The 18,365-nt window shown below is 42.5% G+C and overlaps 1 protein-coding gene across 2 annotated transcripts in view; it reads right to left on the bottom strand.

Moving 5' to 3' along the window:
- The window catches only part of LOC106580171 (glutamate receptor ionotropic, delta-2), a 609,807-nt gene extending 602,825 nt beyond the window's left edge, over positions 1 to 6,982 (bottom strand). The window contains exon 1 of one of the 2 annotated variants that reach the window (XM_045704300.2): positions 5,963 to 6,982. In XM_045704300.2, the coding sequence (XP_045560256.1) occupies positions 5,963 to 6,050 (88 nt within the window). In that variant the 5' untranslated portion in view covers positions 6,051 to 6,982. The remainder of the gene's footprint in view (positions 1 to 5,962) is intronic. The other variant, XM_014160933.3, reaches the window with a different exon arrangement.
- Positions 6,983 to 18,365: the final 11,383 nt, after the last annotated feature.

The following is an 18,365-nucleotide window of genomic DNA, read 5'->3' as shown; positions in this document are numbered from 1 at the left end:
CTCCTCATTATCAGTATGTTCCTGGGATAAGGGCCTCTGTTGTTCTCCAAAAATAGCACATTTGAAATGGTCCAGTCCATCTGGCCTACCCTACCCTACTTGCTGACTGTTTACAAGGATTAGGTACCTACATATTAGTCGGCCTTAGATTCCAACATACACGTTGTAATAATAAAGATGGAGACAAAAAGCAGAGAAGAGAGAATTCATATAATAATTTGCATTTATACGTAGCTTGTTTCACGTAGATCTTAAAACCTTTTTGCAGTACCTTATTTTCATACGGTAAAAGGACCCATGAGCACCAACATGTGAAGTTCACAGGAGCATATCAAATTGGGTGTCAAATGAAAGCAAAGAGTTTATATTTTTTGGAAATGAAGTCATAGATACATTTTTCAACAATTTTCTATCTTATAAATTAAGTAATGGCTTTGATTTCTGGTCAAGCAGATGGAAAATGGGTCTTAGAAAACATCTGCCAGAAAAAGTATTGAAAGGTATTATAAATACATCAAAACACAATAATGTTGAATGAAAGACCCCTGCCAACTAATATCAACATATAGCTAGTTTCGGATAAATGATTTGCCTTCTGTAAGTTTAAGAAACATTGCCTTGTGCCTTGTAATTCCATTACCAAAACCCACATATCTTTAAGATACAGTATTTTCTCATTTCACACCCTCATGAGGAGGGAGGATAATGAAGATTCACAGAAGTAACAAGTAAAGGTAGACTTAGTTAGTGTTTTTACTGATATTAATTTTGGTTTATTAATTATTAAGTGATTAAAACTTGTAATTATGTTACCAAATCAGTAACAGAATGAATGAAAAATCATATACGTCTATGTTTCACAAGTTTGAACAGCACAGTACAGTGAAGCACAGTAGAGTACAGTACAGTAAATAAGAGTAGAGTATAGTTCAGTACAATACAGTTCAGTACAGTAGAGCACACTAAAGTCTACTGAATTATACTTTACTTTACTCTACTGTACTATACTGTACAGTACTCTGATGTGCTGTCCTCTACTGTGCTATACTGTGATGTCCAAACTTGTGAAACAGACGTCTGTGATTGGTTCAGATTTGGTCCGAACCAACCAAATGTATTATTCATTAGAATAATAGCCAGTGTGTAGAATAATACCCATATATGCAAAGGATGATATTACATATTTCTACCTTTGTGTACCTATTCAGGATACATCACCATGAAGAGAAAGACATTCAAATCCATAATTATGCATTTCATTGTAGTACAGATCAGGGACCCATGATGTAATTCTGTTACTGGGTGTAAATCCCTTTCCTTAATGCAGTTCAATAACCAAATTCGTTTTTTTTGCCCTTCTTTCTGCAGACATCTTTGAACTGAGGGAGATTTGACAGGAAATCTGTTACCAACCTTTGCATCGCCACAGTTCTTCTAGTACATTTTGTTTGGTATACATTTTAAATCCCTCTCTCTCTCTCTTTATCTCTCTCTCTCTCTACACAACTGGTCCAACAGGCATAACTGTAAAGTGCCAGGCAGCTACTGGCTTTATGCTTTCTTTCCCTTTTGCGGTGTACTGCTTTGGTCTGCAGTAGCAGTTAAGCAGCGCGCTACTACACTCTCTCTCTCTCTCTCTCACTCTCACTCTCTCTCTCTCTCACTCTCTCTCTCTCTCTCTGTGGTGTTTGCTGAGGAGAAGAAGATATAGTCACAAACACTTCAATATATAAATGTTTTGAAAGTTTGAAACGAGTAAAAGTTCATTAACATTTCATAAATGTACAGTTGAAGTCGGATGTTTACATACACTTAGGTTGGAGTCATTAAAACTCGTTTTTCAACCACTCCACAAATTTCTTGTTAACAAACTATAGTTTTGGCAAGTCGGTTAAGGACATCTACTTTGTGCATGACACAAGTAATTTTTCCAACAATTGTTTACAGACAGATTAGTTCACTTATAATTCACTGTATCACAATTCCAGTGGGTCAGAAGTGTATATACACTAAGTTGACTGTGCCTTTAAACAGCTTGTAAAGTTCCCAAAACGTATGTCATGGCTTTAGAAGCTAATTGACATCATTTGAGTCAATTGGAGGTGTATCTGTGGATGTATTTCAAGGCCTACCTTCAAACTCAGTGCCTCTTTGCTTGACATCATGGGGAAATCAAAAGAAATCAGCCAAGACCTCAGAAATAAAATTGGAGACAAGTCTGGTTCATCCAATTTCCAAATGCCTGAAGGTACCACATTCATCTGTACAAACAATAGTACGCAAGTATAAACACCATGGGACCACGCAGCCATCATACCGCTCAGGAAGGAGACGTGTTCTGTCTCCTAGAGATTAACGTACTTTGGTGCGAAAAGTACAAATCAATCCCAGAACAACATCAAAGGACCTTGTGAAGATGCTGGAGGAAACAGGTACAAAAGTAGCTATATCCACAGTAAAACGAGTCCTATATCGCCACTGCTCCAAAACCACCATAAAAAAAGCCAGACTACAGTTTGCAAATGCACATGGGGACAAAGATCGTACTTTTTGGAGAAATGTCCTCTGGTCTGATGAAACAAAAATAGAACTGTTTGGCCATAATGACCATCGTTATGTTTGGAGGAAAAAGGGAGAGGCTTGCAAGCCGAAGAACAACATCCCAACTGTGAAGCACGGGGATGGCAGCATCATGTTGTGGGGGTGCTTTGCTGCAGGAGGGACTGGTGCACTTCACTAAAATTCCACTACCATGGCAAAGACAAAAACAGAAGTGTTCTCCTGTCACATTACAGCTAAAGAAGATGTATTATTAAGGTCACTTCCATAATACATTACGTAAAAATTACATAATTTAAAAAATAAATAATAAAGATGAGATTTTCCCCCTCAGGAGTATTGAATATTAATACAACATTATAGCTTGAAAAACTTTAAAGACTCGACCACCAGTGGGGCCACTAGAAGGGCCGGGGAATACGACCACTAGGGGGGCCGGGGAATATAATAAGCCTGTCCTCCTGCATTTCGATTTGGGCACTTTGTATTTCAATTGACTAGGTGCAAAACATAAACAGAGGGCATCTGCTTTAAACAGGGAATCATGAATCTTTGTTCTTCTGCGGAAGGAACAAAGTAGCCTGAAGTGGGACTGTCATGTGGGAATGTTTGGCTCCTCTGCATTAGTGTATGGTGAGCGGGTGGATGTGCTGTGTGAGGACGATGCCAGGCAGCTCGGATAATACGAGGGACTTTGGGGCTTTCCAGCAACATAAATCAAAGTGACTTTCTGAATAGCCTCATAAAGTGGCACGCCATTGCGATGCCGTGCACGGTGCATGGCCTGTCCCTTCAGCATGCAGATCATTAGAAGGCTCCTCAGCAATCAAGTAATGTGTGTGATATGAAAATGCCTCCCTCAAATTCTAGCGTCACAGGAAAGGATGATGCAGTAGGCTATAAGCTAGTCCAACAAGGCTATATCAGTCTGTTGATTTCAGGTTTTCCCCTTTCCTTAACAGCAACAAATAGATTAGAAAGGGATTACTTCTGACATCGTCAAAGTTATGCTTAACGTAGCTTTTCATTCTCCTGACCACTCCCTTGTTTTGGTAGACAATGTAGGCCTAAGTATTTCAATGAAACACAATTTTGTTCCTTAATAATTAGGCCTATACCTAGCCCTGACATGTATTTTTTTAATGCTGTCTTTTCTAACTTGACAGTGACATGCAAGGAAATATCACAACAAATAAGTGGCCTAGTCTGCCATTTCCACCAGGGAGGGGAATCGTAAGGGTAACCTTTCATGTAGGCCTAGTGATTCAAAATAGGAACGTCTAGCAAGGAAATGAGCTATCGATTGAGGGTGGGGGAAGAAAAAAATGACTCAAAAGCACCACCAAAGGTTGCTTATCGAGGAAAAAATGAACAAACAATGGCTTATTGTCATTCATTAGAAAAAGAATGACATTAAAATCACATTACAACTGGGTGAAAAATGAAATAGACATATAATAGGACATAACTAATACTGTAGGCTGAATATTCCCAGTTTTTCACTGGAGAAGCAGCTTGTCCAAAGACCATCCATAAACAAAGTCCCTAATCTTCCCAAATAGCTACAGCTACAAATAGGCTACTGTAAATCACCTACACCTACCTTGTTACACACTGACAATTTTTCTGATGCGTTAAATTGACTTCCATGCATTTTGTCGGGTGTGCGACAAACGAAAAATGCATTGCACGAAAATGGCCTCACAATAGGCTATCATAAAGTCTTGGGGATTGGAATTATCAGATAAATAAGGCCAATTTACTTGACAAATTGACAGCTATATAGAGAGGGTGGTTTAAGATGAGGTAAAGCGTTTTATGTTAAGTGCACCTAACACTATCAGGTTTATCTTGCTTATAACATTTTAACCATCAGTGTGTTGCAATGTACCATTGTTGAGACCCTAAATTGGTGTGCATCTCTCTCGCTCTCTTTTTCTCTCCATCTCTCCATCCCCCATAGAGAGCAATAATGATCATATTTTTTTTAGGCACTAACAGAGGCCAACTCCACCATGGCTCATTGACCAAAGGAAAGCCTGTTGGGAAATTCATGTTTTTGGGGGGGATAAACACTGAAAATATGGGCTGGGATAAACACAGGCTTAGGAGATCTTATACGTTTTGTTCTATGAGGTAAACGTCATCAGCTGACGTCACTTTTTGTGAATTTAAGCATTTATGTAATCAAAACAAGCATATACACCACATTTTTTTTATACTTTTTTTTATTTAACCTTAATTTAACTAGGCAAGTCTTCATATTTCATAAAGGTAATGTTAACTGACTGATATTATCTCATAGAACAAAATATATAAGATCGCTGACGCCTGTGTTAACCTCAGACCTTATTTTTCCCCAGGAATGGCTGAACGAACCATAGGTAACAAATTTCTGGTTTTAAGGACTACAAGTTGGTAAGCTCTATTTGAGGTCACAATGTGTGTCCATTCAAATATGAACCTATCGCGCACACAAGCAAGACATGCATGACCGTATACACTATCTCTCAGCCGACCCTCCTCTCATTGCCTACATCTAAGCACATTTTTCCTACACCCCATTTCAATCTGCACACTCAACATTGCCTCATTGTCTATAGTGCAGAGAAGGCTGGTGGGAGGCGCTATAGGAGGACGGGATCATTGTAATGGCTAGAATGGAATGGTATCAAACACATCAAACGTATGGAAACCACATGTTTGACTCTGTTCCATTTATTCCATTCCAGCCATTACAATGAGCCCATCCTCCTACAGCTCCTCCCACCAGCCTCCTCTGCTAAAGTGGTCCCATTCCTATATTATTGAGGCTATTCCAAGTGAATTGCATGTAGCTAACATGTAATTGTGGGGATATTGTTTAAAGAAATAGAATATCAACATATTCCTTCCTAATCCGCAGACATCAGGCAATTCTCAAACCACCTGTTTTCAACCAGCAGGAGAATTGACGCAATGAGCAGGAGACCCATTCTATACAGTAAGTTAATATTACATGTTAGCCTGTGGTATAAAACATGTATTCACATTTCCCATCTTTAGGTTATTGAATATAAAAACATATTATGATTAATGCAATTCCATAGCTAAAACATACACGATAATTATATGCAAAACTCAGCTGGCAACTTCAATAGTCATTATGCATAATAGCGCATGAGAGGTTAGGTCAAAAATTGCTTTGCAGTATGAGGTAAAAATGAATTGAATTATTGAACAATAATGTATCCGGTACCAATATCATGCTTCGGAACTGACAATGTCCATATCGTTAGAGGTGTGTGGTGGCACAAATGATTTGCCAATTCCAGATAGGCTACCCAAATCTATGCCGAGGCAAATCCATGCAGAGGGATGGCACCCTTGTTAGCGCACTGATTTCGGGAAAAGGCGCACTTACCGATGTGTATGATTGAATCAGAATTCACGGGCTCCCACTCCTGACTCCAAAATATGGCAAGGAACAACACTGCTGAAACAACTTTCATGGCTCCCGCAGTTTAAGGCAATTTTCCCAAGAAGCGAAAAAACCAAGATGAGTGTGACCTGCTAGTTTTAATATCCCGAGGAACCAAGATTTAGTCCATATAGGGATGATCTATCGATGGCTTTCGCACTTGACTTGAATGTAGCTGTTTTCAGAAAGGTAGACGTCCAGTTACCCAGTTGAAAAACCCTTTACATCAAATCATGCTGAAAGCTATGGAGTTCTCCACAGTCGTATCCAACGCCGGTGCATCAGATCAATCCGAAACTGGGGATAAAGGCAAGCCAAATGCAATGTTTGATAAATAGGAACGCTGTGGTTTGCGTTTCTCGAACGCAAATCCTGGGCTGATTTGGAGGAGACCGTAGATTCTGCCTCAGACACGACGCATTTGCTCAGCTTGAACGAATGAAAATAAACTGCAAAACTTGCATTTTCATGCGGTTTCAAAGACTGGATCCATCACTGCTATTTAAGACATAAAACAAAAAAAATTGAACATTTATATTTCACAAGGACCTCCATATTCAAGAATCTGGCAAGCGTAGGTACCACTCTTCTGCTAGATACCACTCTTCTGCGACAGACAACCAAGTGTAAATTCACCACGGTGCGCGCGATGAGGCTCCGCATGCGGATTCTCTCTAGCAGTCGGTGGGTGAGGTACACTGAGTGGAAGGAGGCCCGGTAGATAGAGCCAACTACAGGGACAGCAGCAGCAGTTGCCAGCCGCGCATTTTCTGGAACAGAATTACCTGGAAGGAAGACCGACGGAGGCAGAGAGAGGATGCTACGCACAGAGGGCGGGGATATCTCACATGAACCGAGAGAGGCAATCTGGCCAGGCTCTAGCTCCGCCCTGGTTCAGTGGTGGGCATCTCCATGCTCCTCATAGACCGGGGGACCCTGGGCAAATTGTATTTCGCAGATGTTAATGCGGGTGTAGCGAAATGCTGGTGTTCCTAGCTCCAACAGTGCAGTATTATCTGACAATTCAAAACAATACACACATTTAAAAGTACAATAATGGAATTAAGAAATATATAAATATTAGCAAGAGCAATGTCGGAGTGGCATTGACTAAAATACCGTAGAATAGAGTACAGTATATACATATGAGATGAGTAAAGCAGTATGTAAACATTATTAATATGACTAGTGTTCCATTATTAAAGTGACCAGTGATTCCATGTCTATGTATATAGGGCAGCAGCCTCTAAAGTGCAGGGTTGAGTAACCGGGTGGTAGCCGGCTACTGATGGCTATTTAACAGTCTGATGGCCTTGAGATAGAAGCTGTTTTTCAGTCTCTCGGTCCCAGCTTTGATGCACCTGCACTGACCTCACCTTCTGGATGATAGCAGAGTGAACAGGCCGTGGCTCGGGTGGTTGATGCCATTGATTATCTTTTTGGTCTAACTGTGACATCGGGTGCTGTAGGTGTCCTGGAGGGCAGGCAGTGTGCCCCCGGTGATGCATTGGGCTGACTACACCACCCTCTGGAGAGCCCTGCGGTTGCAGGCGGTGCAGTTGCCATACCAGGCGGTGATACAGCCCGACTGGATCCTCTCAACTATGCATCTGTAAACGTTTCTGAGTGTCTTCGGGGCCAAGCCAAATGTCTTCAGCCTCCTGAGTTTGAAGAGGCGCAGTTGCGCCTTCTTCACCACACTGTCTGTGTGGGTGGACCATTTCAGATTGTGTAAAGGAAACTGTTCAAATTGTCTTGTCACAGAACTTTCACACAACATGGGTATTCATTAGCTAGAGAAGACCAATGGGAGTGCAGTAGAGTGGACACTGGACATAGCCTACACCACTTACAAAAGGCATCACACACACAAACTGATACACTTCCACCCTAATACACCAGAGGAAGCCATCACTGGAGAACCCTACATCCAACTTTTTCCATGGTATGTGCCTTTTAAATAGGCTACAGTATTCAACCTTCAAACTAAACTACAATTCTGTACATGTGTAAGTTTTCAACATACATAAAATCTTATTCCAACAAAACCTTGATGAGCTCAATATTACCAATTCATGGACCACATTAATAAAATGCAATATCATATTCTGTAACATTCCCATAAAGTTGATCTGTATATTTTCATGTACAGCACAATTTTAAATCTCTAATGTTTAAACCATAAAACATGATAAGAATTTGAGCAATTGAAAGTGAGGTAAAATCTGAAGTTGGATTTTTAAACTCAATAGCAATGAAAGAAAGTACACGTCGGTAACACTTCATTTTAAGGGGTAATTATTAGAGTGCAATTACATATGTAATTACACTAACAAGTATTGTAATTGATTGTAGTTATACATAGTTACACTACAATAACAACATGTAACTGGTGGTAATTGCAGTCTGTAATTACAGAGGTGTAACAATGAATGCGTGTTACCATGCTTGTTAGAAATGTTAAAGTAGCTGATAGAATCCCAACTATATATCCAAACGCACCATATTTCAGCCTGCACAAACCATGTGATAAGTGTTAGCCAATTTAATGCCGACCACCTCATTGACACAAGTCTGCAATAAAGGCCTCTGGAGTTTGGTTCACATCTAAACATACTTTAAATTGTTAAATCAATTAATCAATTGACAATGGGTCTATTACTTTAACCATCAATTAAACCATTTTAGACACATAAAAACAGTTATGATTCAAATTGTGAGATAGTCATTTGTGCTTGCCAAATTGTAAACCTATTAAGCTTGGTTGAATAATGGTTTATCAATGGACTTGCCATTTTCATAAAACAAACTCTTATTCCATCATATAACCATGCAAGGGTTTCGCTGTTCAGGAACATTCTCACTTTGGATGCATTGTTGCACTTATTTATTTATCCCAGGAATTAAGGCATCGTGTCAACATCTACCCATCTGCGCAACACGCTCAAAATAACGACAACCTTGAATAGGACCAAATTTGTTGACACTGACGTCATGTGACAGTGGGGCAAAAACGGGTTGAGAAGAAGGTCATTGTGCAAAATCCAGACATAAACTTGGGTCAAGATCCATTTCTTGATTTGCTCTTAGGAACAGGGCACCATTTAATGGAGGGATTTCTGGGGTAGCGTCGATTTCTGGGGTAGTGTGGAGGTGGAGCAATTAAAGTTGAAGATTCCAGGTTTTTGTGACGGCCGCCTTTTGGTGCAACACAGCCCTATTGGGGAGCTTTGTGAAACAGAGGAGTCACTGTCAGTCCTTTTGAGTTTTGAGTCAAGAGTCTCTACCCAACAAAGTAAAGTTAGTATATATCAGTTATCCTGTTAGAGCTTTTGTGTCAAAATCCACTGCGCTATTTCAGGTGCAACATTTATGGTCATGTTGCAGCAGTTTGTAGGAGGGAGATTCCAAGATGTGAGAAGTGTGCAGGAAGGCATAGGACAGAGGATTGTGTAGTTTCGGTGGATAAAGTGTGTGTCAACTGTAGGGGTGCCCATGTTGCTGGGGATCGGAAGTGTCCGGTGCAAGAGAGGCAGATTGCAGTGGCCAGAGTCAGAGTTTTGTATAAGGTGTCGTATGCTGAGGCAGTGAAGAAAATAGAGGTGGATGGGTCAAGGGTGAGGGATCCTGAGAGGATATTTGTGCCAGCACAAAGGGATAGGCCAACGAGTGAAATATGCTTCAGTAACGTTGGCTTCTTAGGGTTCATAGCAATGGTTATTAACTGTACTGCAGAAATGGAACAGAAATCACAGAAAATAAATGTTCAGGTGGCAGCTGCAGAGAAGTATTTGGGTATATGAGATTTCACTTCAGAAGAGTTACAGGGTGTGTTGAGTGGTGGTGTACCGTCCTCCCAGGCCGTTGGCATGGTGCAGGAGCAGATAGGGTCAAAGTAGTGCTATGGGACAGTGGTTTTTGAATGAGTGTTGGTGGCAGCTGCAGAGAAGTACCTGAGTGTACAAGACTTTACTGCAGAAGAGTTATACACTCTTACACTAGCCCAAGCCAATGGCATGTACCAGATGCTCAGCAGGCTCTGTTCACACTTACTGGCCTGAGGCCAAACCACACGACCAACAACATTGGACACTTTATGGAACACAAAGCCTTCACTATCTCATCCTGGTATATCGAAGGCCTGAGGTCATCTGCCTTTGGCATAAAGAGCAGGAACCTGGACTTCATCAAAGAAATCAGAAATACAGACATTGTCATCCTACAAGAAACCTGGTATAGAGGAGACGGACCCACTGGTTGCCCTCTAGGTTACAGAGAGCTGGTAGTCCCATCCACCAAACTACCAGGTGTGAAACAGGGAAGGGACTCAGGGGGTATGATAATTTGGTATAGAGCTGACCTAACTCACTCCATTAAATTAATCAAAACAGGAACATTTTATATTTGGCTAGAAATTCAAAAGGAAATGATCTTAACAGAGAAAAATGTCCTCCTGTATGCTACCTATATCCCCCCACTAGAGTCCCCATACTTTAATGAAGACAGCTTTTCCATCCTGAAGGGGGAAATCAATAATTTCCAGTCCTAGGGACATGTACTAGTCTGTGGTGACCTAAATGCCAGAACCGGACAAGAACCTGACACCCTTAGCATACAGGGGGACAAACACCTGCCTGTAGGTGACAGCATTCCCTCCCCCATATGCCCCCCTAGGCACAACTATGACAACATAACCAACAAAAACGGGTAACTCCTGCAGCTCAGTCGCACGCTGGGTATGTACATAGTCAATGGTAGGCTTCGAGGGGACTCCTATGGTAGGTACAACTATAGCTCATCTCTTGGCAGTAGTACTGTAGACTACTTTATCACTGACCTCAACCCAGAGTCTCTCAGAACGTTCACAGTCAGCCCACTGACACCCCTATCAGACCACAGCAATATCACAGTATACTTGATCAGAGCAATACTCAATCATGAGGCATCAAAGCACAAGGAACTGAGTAATATTAAGAAATGCTATAGATGGAAGGAATGTAGTCTGGAAACCTACCAAAAAACTATTAGGCAACAACAAATTAAATTCCCTTAGACAACTTCCTGGACAAAATGTTCCACTGTAATAGTAAAGGTGTAAACTTGGCAGTAGAAAATCTTAACAGTTTATTTGACCTCTCAGCTTCCCTATCAAATCTAAAAATCTCAAATAGAAAACTGATGAAAATGAACAACGATGGCAAATGGTTTGATGAAGAATGCAAAAATCGAAGAAATAAATTGAGAAACCTGTCCAACCAAAAACATAGAGACCCGGAAAACCTGAGTCTACGCCTTCACTATGGTGAATCACTAAAACAATACAGAAATACAGTACGGAAAAAGAAGGAACAGCACGTCAGAAATCAGCTCAATGTAATTGAAGAATCCATAGTCTCTAACTACTTCTGGGAAAATTGGAAAACACTAAACAAACAACAACACGAAGAATTATCTATCCAAAATGGAGATGTATGGGTAAAGCACTTCTCCAATCTTTTTGGCTCTATAACAAAGAACAAACAGAATAAACATGTACATGATCAAATACAAATCTTAGAATCAACTACACTGCTCAAAAAAATAAAGGGAACACTTAAACAACACAATGTAACTCCAAGTCAATCACACTTCTGTGAAATCAAACTGTCCACTTAGGAAGCAACACTGATTGACAATAAATTTCACATGCTGTTGTGCAAATGGAATAGACAACAGGTGGAAATTATAGGCAATTAGCAAGACACCCCCAATAAAGGAGTGGTTCTGCGGGTGGGGACCACAGACCACTTCTCAGTTCCTATGCTTCCTGGCTGATGTTTTGGTCACTTTTGAATGCTGGCGGTGCTTTCACACTAGTGGTAGCATGAGACGGAGTCTACAACCCACACAAGTGGCTCAGGTAGTGCAGCTCATCCAGGATGGCACATCAATGCGAGCTGTGGCAAGAAGGTTTGCTGTGTCTGTCAACGTAGTGTCCAGAGCATGGAGGCGCTACCAGGAGACAGGCCAGTACATCAGGAGACGTGGAGGAGGCCGTAGGAGGGCAACAACCCAGCAGCAGGACCGCTACCTCCGCCTTTGTGCAAGGAGGAGCAGGAGAAGCACTGCCAGAGCCCTGCAAAATGACCACCAGCAGGCCACAAATGTGCATGTGTCTGCTCAAACGGTCAGAAACAGACTCCATGAGGGTGGTATGAGGGCCCGACGTCCACAGGTGGGGGTTGTGCTTACAGCCCAACACCGTGCAGGATGTTTGGCATTTGCCAGAGAACACCAAGATTGGCAAATTCGCCACTGGCGCCCTGTGCTCTTCACAGATGAAAGCAGGTTCACACTGAGCACGTGACAGACATGACAGAGTCTGGAGACGCCGTGGAGAATGTTCCGCTGCCTGCAACATCCTCCAGCATGACCGGTTTGGCAGTGGGTCAGTCATGGTGTGGGGTGGCATTTATTTGGGGGGCCGCACAGCCCTCCATGTGCTCCTCAGAGGTAGCCCGACTGCCATTAGGTACCGAGATGAGATCCTCAGACCCCTTGTGAGACCATATGCTGGTGCGGTTGGCCCTGGGTTCCTCCTAATGCAAGACAATGCTAGACCTCATGTGGCTGGAGTGTGTCAGCAGTTCCTGCAAGAGGAAGGCATTGATGCTATGGACTGGCCCGCCCGTTCCCCAGACCTGAATCCAATTGAGCACATCTGGGACATCATGTCTCGCTCCATCCACCAACGCCACGTTGCACCACAGACTGTCCAGGAGTTGGCGGATGCTTTAGTCCAGGTCTGGGAGGAGATCCCTCAGGAGACCATCCGCCACCTCATCAGGAGCATGCCCAGGTGTTGTAGGGAGGTCATACAGGCACGTGGAGGCCACACACACTACTGAGCCTTATTTTGACTTGTTTTAAGGACATTACCTCAAAGTTGGATCAGCCTGTAGTGTGGTTTTCCACTTTAATTTTGAGTGCGACTCCAAATCCAGACCTCCATGGGTTGATAAATTGGATTTCCATTGATTATTTTTGTGTGATTTTGTTGTCAGCACATTCAACTATGTAAAGAAAAAAGTATTTAATAAGATTATTTCTTTCATTCAGATCTAGGATGTGTTGTTTAAGTGTTCCCTTTATTTTTTTGAGCAGTATATTAAAGACTACCGGAACCCACTGGATTCTCCAATTACTTTGAATGAACTACAGGACAAAATAAAAACCCTCCAAACCAAAAAGGCCTGTGGTGTTGATGGTATCCTCAATCAAATGATCAAATATACAGACAACAACTCTTTAACATCATCCTTACCTCTGGCATCTTCCCCAATATTTGGAACCAAGGACTGATCACCCCAATCCACAAAAGTAGAGACAAATTTGACCCCAATAACTACCGTGGGATATGCGTCAACAGCAACCTTGGGAAAATCCTCTGTATTATCATTAACAGCAGACTCGTACATTTCCTCAGTGAAAACAATGTACTGAGCAAATGTCAAATTGGCTTTTTACCAAATTATCGTACGACAGACCACGTATTCACCCTGCACACCCTAATTGACAAACAAACAAACCAAAACAAAGGCAAAGTCTTCTCATGCTTTGTTGATTTAAAAAAAGCCTTCAACTCAATTTGGCATGAGGGTCTGCTGTACAAATTGATGGAAAGCGGTGTTGGGGGAAAAACATATGACATTATAAAATCCATGTACACAAACAACAAGTGTGCGGTTAAAATAGGCAAAACACACACATTTCTTCCCCCAGGGCCATGGGGTGAGACAGGGATGCAGCTTAAACCCCAACCTCTTCAACATACATATCAACGAATTGGCGAGGGCACTAGAAAAGTCTGCAGCACCCGGCCTCACCCTAATAGAATCTGGAGTCAAATGTCTACTGTTTCCAGTCATCAGGACCACAAATACAAATTCCATCTAGACACCGTTGCCCTAGAGCACACAAAAAAACTATACATACCTTGGCCTAAACATCAGTGCGACAAGTAACTTCCACAAAGCTGTGAACAGTCTGAGAGACCAGGCAAGAAGAGCATTCTATGCCATCAAAAGGAACATAAAATTTGACATACCAATTAGGATCTGGCAAAAAATATTTGAATCAGTTATAGAACCCATTGCCCTTTATGGTTGTGAGGTCTGGGGTCCGCTCACCAACCAAGAATTCACAAAATGGGACAAACACCAAATTGAGACTCTGCATGCAGAATTCTACAAAAATATCCTCCGTGTACAACGTAGAACACCAAATAATGCATGCAGAGCAGAATTAAGCCGATACCCGCTAATTATCAAAATCCAGAAAAGAGCCGTTAAATTCTACAACCATCTAAAAGGAAGCGATTCCCAAACCTTCCATAACAAAGCCATCACCTACAGAGAGATGAACCTGAAGAAGAGTCCCTTAACCCCTAAACAAATTGATCCTGGGGCTCTATTCACAAACACAAACACACCCCACAGAGCCCCAGGACAGCAACACAATTAGACCCAACCAAATCATGAGAAAACAAAAAGATAATTACTTGACACATTGGAAAGAATTAACAAAAAAACAGAGCAAACTAGAATGCTATTTGGCCCTAAACAGAGAGTACACAGTGGCAGAATACCTGACCACTGTGACTGACCCAAACTTAAGGAAAGCTTTGACTATGTATAGACTCAGCCTTGCTATTTAGAAAGGCCGCCGTAGACAGACCTGGCTCTCAAGAGAAGACAGACTATGTGCACATTGCCCACAGGTCTTCCCTGTGACTCAGTTGGTAGAGCATGGTGTTTGCAACGCTAGCATGGTGTGTGCAACACCAGGGTTGTGGGTTCGATTCCCACAGGGGGCCAGTACAAAAAATAAATAAATGAATGAACTGTATGCATTCACTACTGTAAGTCGCTCTGGATAAGGACGTCTGCTAAATGACTAAAATGTAAAATGAGGTGGAACCTGAGCTGCACTTCCTAACCTCCTGCCCAATGTATGACCATATTAGAGGCGCATACTTCAGATCCACAAAGAATTTGAAAACAAACCCGATTTTGATAAACTCCCATATCTACTGGGTGAAATATCACAGCAGCAAGATTTGCGACCTATTGCCACAAGAAAAGGTCAACCAATGAAGGAAAAACACCATTGTAAATACAACCCATATTTATGCTTATTTATTTTCCCTTTTGTACTTTAACCATTTGTACATCGTTACAACACTGTATATATTGATAATATGACATTTGTAATGTCTTTATTCTTTTGGAATTTCTGTGAGTGTAATGTTTACTGTTCATTAATGTGGTGAGTGTTCATTATATTTATTTAGACAATGAAAACACTATGACAAAGAAACAAAAACCGAAAACAGCCAAACAGTTCCGTCAGGTCACAGAATAACAAAACAGAAAATAACTACCCACGAAAACCAGGTGGGAAAAGGCTGCCTAAGTATGGCTCCCAATCAGAGACAACGATAGACAGCTGCCTCTGATTGGAAACCATACCCGGCCAAAACATAGAAAAAAAATACATAGAATGCCCACCCCATGTCACACCCTGACCTAACTAAACAGAGAAAAACGTCTCTCTCAGGTTAGGGCGTGACAACTTTTGTATATTATCTACTTCACTTGCTTTGGCAATGTTAACATATGTTTCCCATGCCAATAAAGCCCCTTGAATTGAATTGATTAGAGATTTACATTTTTATGACATAGTGATTTATTGGTGTAGGGTTGGTTGGTGGTGGAATTTTCATTTTTCCCCCATTCCTTGTTATTTTTTGTGTAACAAATGGAACGTGATTGAACACACACTACCGCACTGTAGGTGGCGGCAAGCACAAACAAAATGTGCGAACGCCATGATACCAAAGAAGAAGATATTCCAGACATGAAATTGTGTTGGAGTGTTGGAGACAAGACAAAAACGTCAACACAGGAGATAGAAAGTACGTTTTCCATGCAATTTCTTTAGCTTTTCTGTATACATCAATTTTGCTGGATGATTTATTTATTTAGTATAGTTAACTGTAGCTAGCTAACATTAGCTTCTCTGGCGCTTTTGTTAGGACTACCAACTAACTAACTAGCATCTACAGAATAGACATTCCATGCAATCTGTCGAGCTAGCTAATGTTCTAATCTTTACTAGCTAGCTACCTAAACCTGGCAAATAGCTATGCTATGGTCGCTACTCACTGGCCAACAAGTTAGCATTAGCTGGGGTTGATGATCTTAGCAACGATTTATATAACTAACCCAAGATAGACCAGAGCCTGTTGTTTCCAATGGGAGCAAATTAATCATAGTGGGCTCAACAAGCAAGGAGGTGGTGTAAGGGGTGCGTAACCGGTGGCAGGGAAGTCAGACGCAGGAGAGCAGAACTTAAGTAATAGCTGAAGCAGTTTAATAGCAAAAACCAACGGCATAAAAAGTAACAGGACATGGGTACAAAACCCGATGCGCACCAGTCAACATGTGCACAAGCACTTACAATAAACAATACCACACAAAGACATGGGGGGAACAGAGGGTTAAATACACAACACGTAATGAGGGAATGAAAACCAGGTGTGTGGGAAAACAAGACAAAACAAATGGAAAATGAAAAATGGATCGGCGATGGCTAGAAGACCGGTGACGTCGACCGCCGAACACCGCCCGAACAAGGAGAGCAACCAACATCGGCAGAAGTCGTGACAGTACCCCCCTTGACGCGCAGCTCCAGCAGCGCGCCAACACCAGCCTCGGGGACGACCCGGAGGGCGAGACGCAGGGCGATCCGGATGGAGACGGTGGAACTCCTGCAGCATTGAAGGGTCCAAGACGTCCTCCACCGGAACCCAGCATCTCTCCTCCGGACCATAGGGTGAGGAGGTCCCCAGTTCACGTCGAGGGTCTGGAAGGCGTTCATGGAACGTCTGGGGGTCTCGATCAGCCTTACCTTCACCCCGAGAGTAATGGGCAGGTGGAGAGAGTAAACCAGGATGTGGGCAAGTTTCTGCGGTCTTATTGCAAGGACCGGCTGGGGGAGTGGGCGGCGTTCATGCCCTGGGCCGAGATGGCACAGAACTCGCTCCGCCACTCCTCCACTAACCTCTCTCCCTTCCAGTGCGTACTGGGGTACCAGCCGATTCTGGCGCCTTGGCATCAGAGTCAGACCGAGGCTCCTGCAGTGGACGACTGGTTCAGGCGAGCGGAGGAGACATGGGAAGCTGCCCGTGTTCACCTTCAGCGGGCCGTGCTGCGCCAGAAAAACAGCGCAGACCGTCACCGCAGTGAGGCCTCGGTGTTCACACCGGGGGACCGGGTCTGGCTCTCGACCCGAAACCTGCCCCTCCGCCTGCCGTGCCGGAAGCTGGGCCCGTGGTTTGTGGGGCCATTTAAAGTCCTGAGGAGAGTGAACGAGTTGAGTTACAGGTTACAGCTTCCCCCCGATTACCGTATTAACCCCTCGTTCCATGTGTCTCTCCTCAGGCCGGTGGTGGCTGGCCCGCTCCAGGAGTCTGAGGTGCGCTCTCCCTGTTCGGGCGGCGCCCGGCAGTTGGCGTCGCCGGTCTTCTAGCCATCATCGATCCACTTTTAATTTTCCATTTGTTTTGTCTTGTCTTCTCACACACCTGGTCTCAATTTCCCTCATTACATGTTGTGCATTTAACCCTCTGTTCCCCCCATGTCTTTGTGCGGAATTGTTTATTGTAAGTGCATGTGCACGTTTTCTCTGGTGCGCGACGGGTTTTGTACCCAATTGCTTGTGGTTCTGGTTACCGGTGGTTTAATGAATAAAACTGGTCCGTTGATTACCAAGTTTTGCTCTCCTGCGTGTCACGTCATGACCATAGAAAGCTGTTATTTTCTATGGTAGAGTAGGTAAGGGCGTGACAGGGTTTTTTTCTAGTTTAGATTTTCTATGTTGTTATGTTCTATTTTTTGTATTTCTATGGGTTTTTTGGGGGATGATCTCCAATTAGAGGCAGCTGGTCATCGTTGTCTCTAATTGGAGATCATACTTAAGTAGTTGTTTTTCCCACCTGGGTTTGTGGGAGACTGTTTTTGAGTTGGTGTATGGTTCACCTCTTCGTCACGGTTTGTTGTTTTTGTTCTTTAGCTTATTTTGTATGTATTGCATAGTTTCACAGTTTAATAAAGAAAATGTGGAATGATACACACGCTGCGCTTTGATCCGCTCCTTCATCATACGACAACCGTGACACTGCGCCTGACTTCCCTGCCACCAGTTACACACTCCCTTACAGTTTTTCCTATTTTGTTACATTACAACCTGTAATTTAACTAGCTTTTTAATTTGGATTTCATGTAATGGACATACACAAAATAGT

The sequence above is a fragment of the Salmo salar genome, chromosome 20 (genome assembly GCF_965601325.2).
Source record: "Salmo salar chromosome 20, fSalSal1, whole genome shotgun sequence".
Classification (NCBI taxonomy): Eukaryota; Metazoa; Chordata; class Actinopteri; order Salmoniformes; family Salmonidae; genus Salmo; species Salmo salar.
Note: the sequence above shows the minus strand (reverse complement) of the source record. Positions and strands in the feature narration are given on the sequence as shown.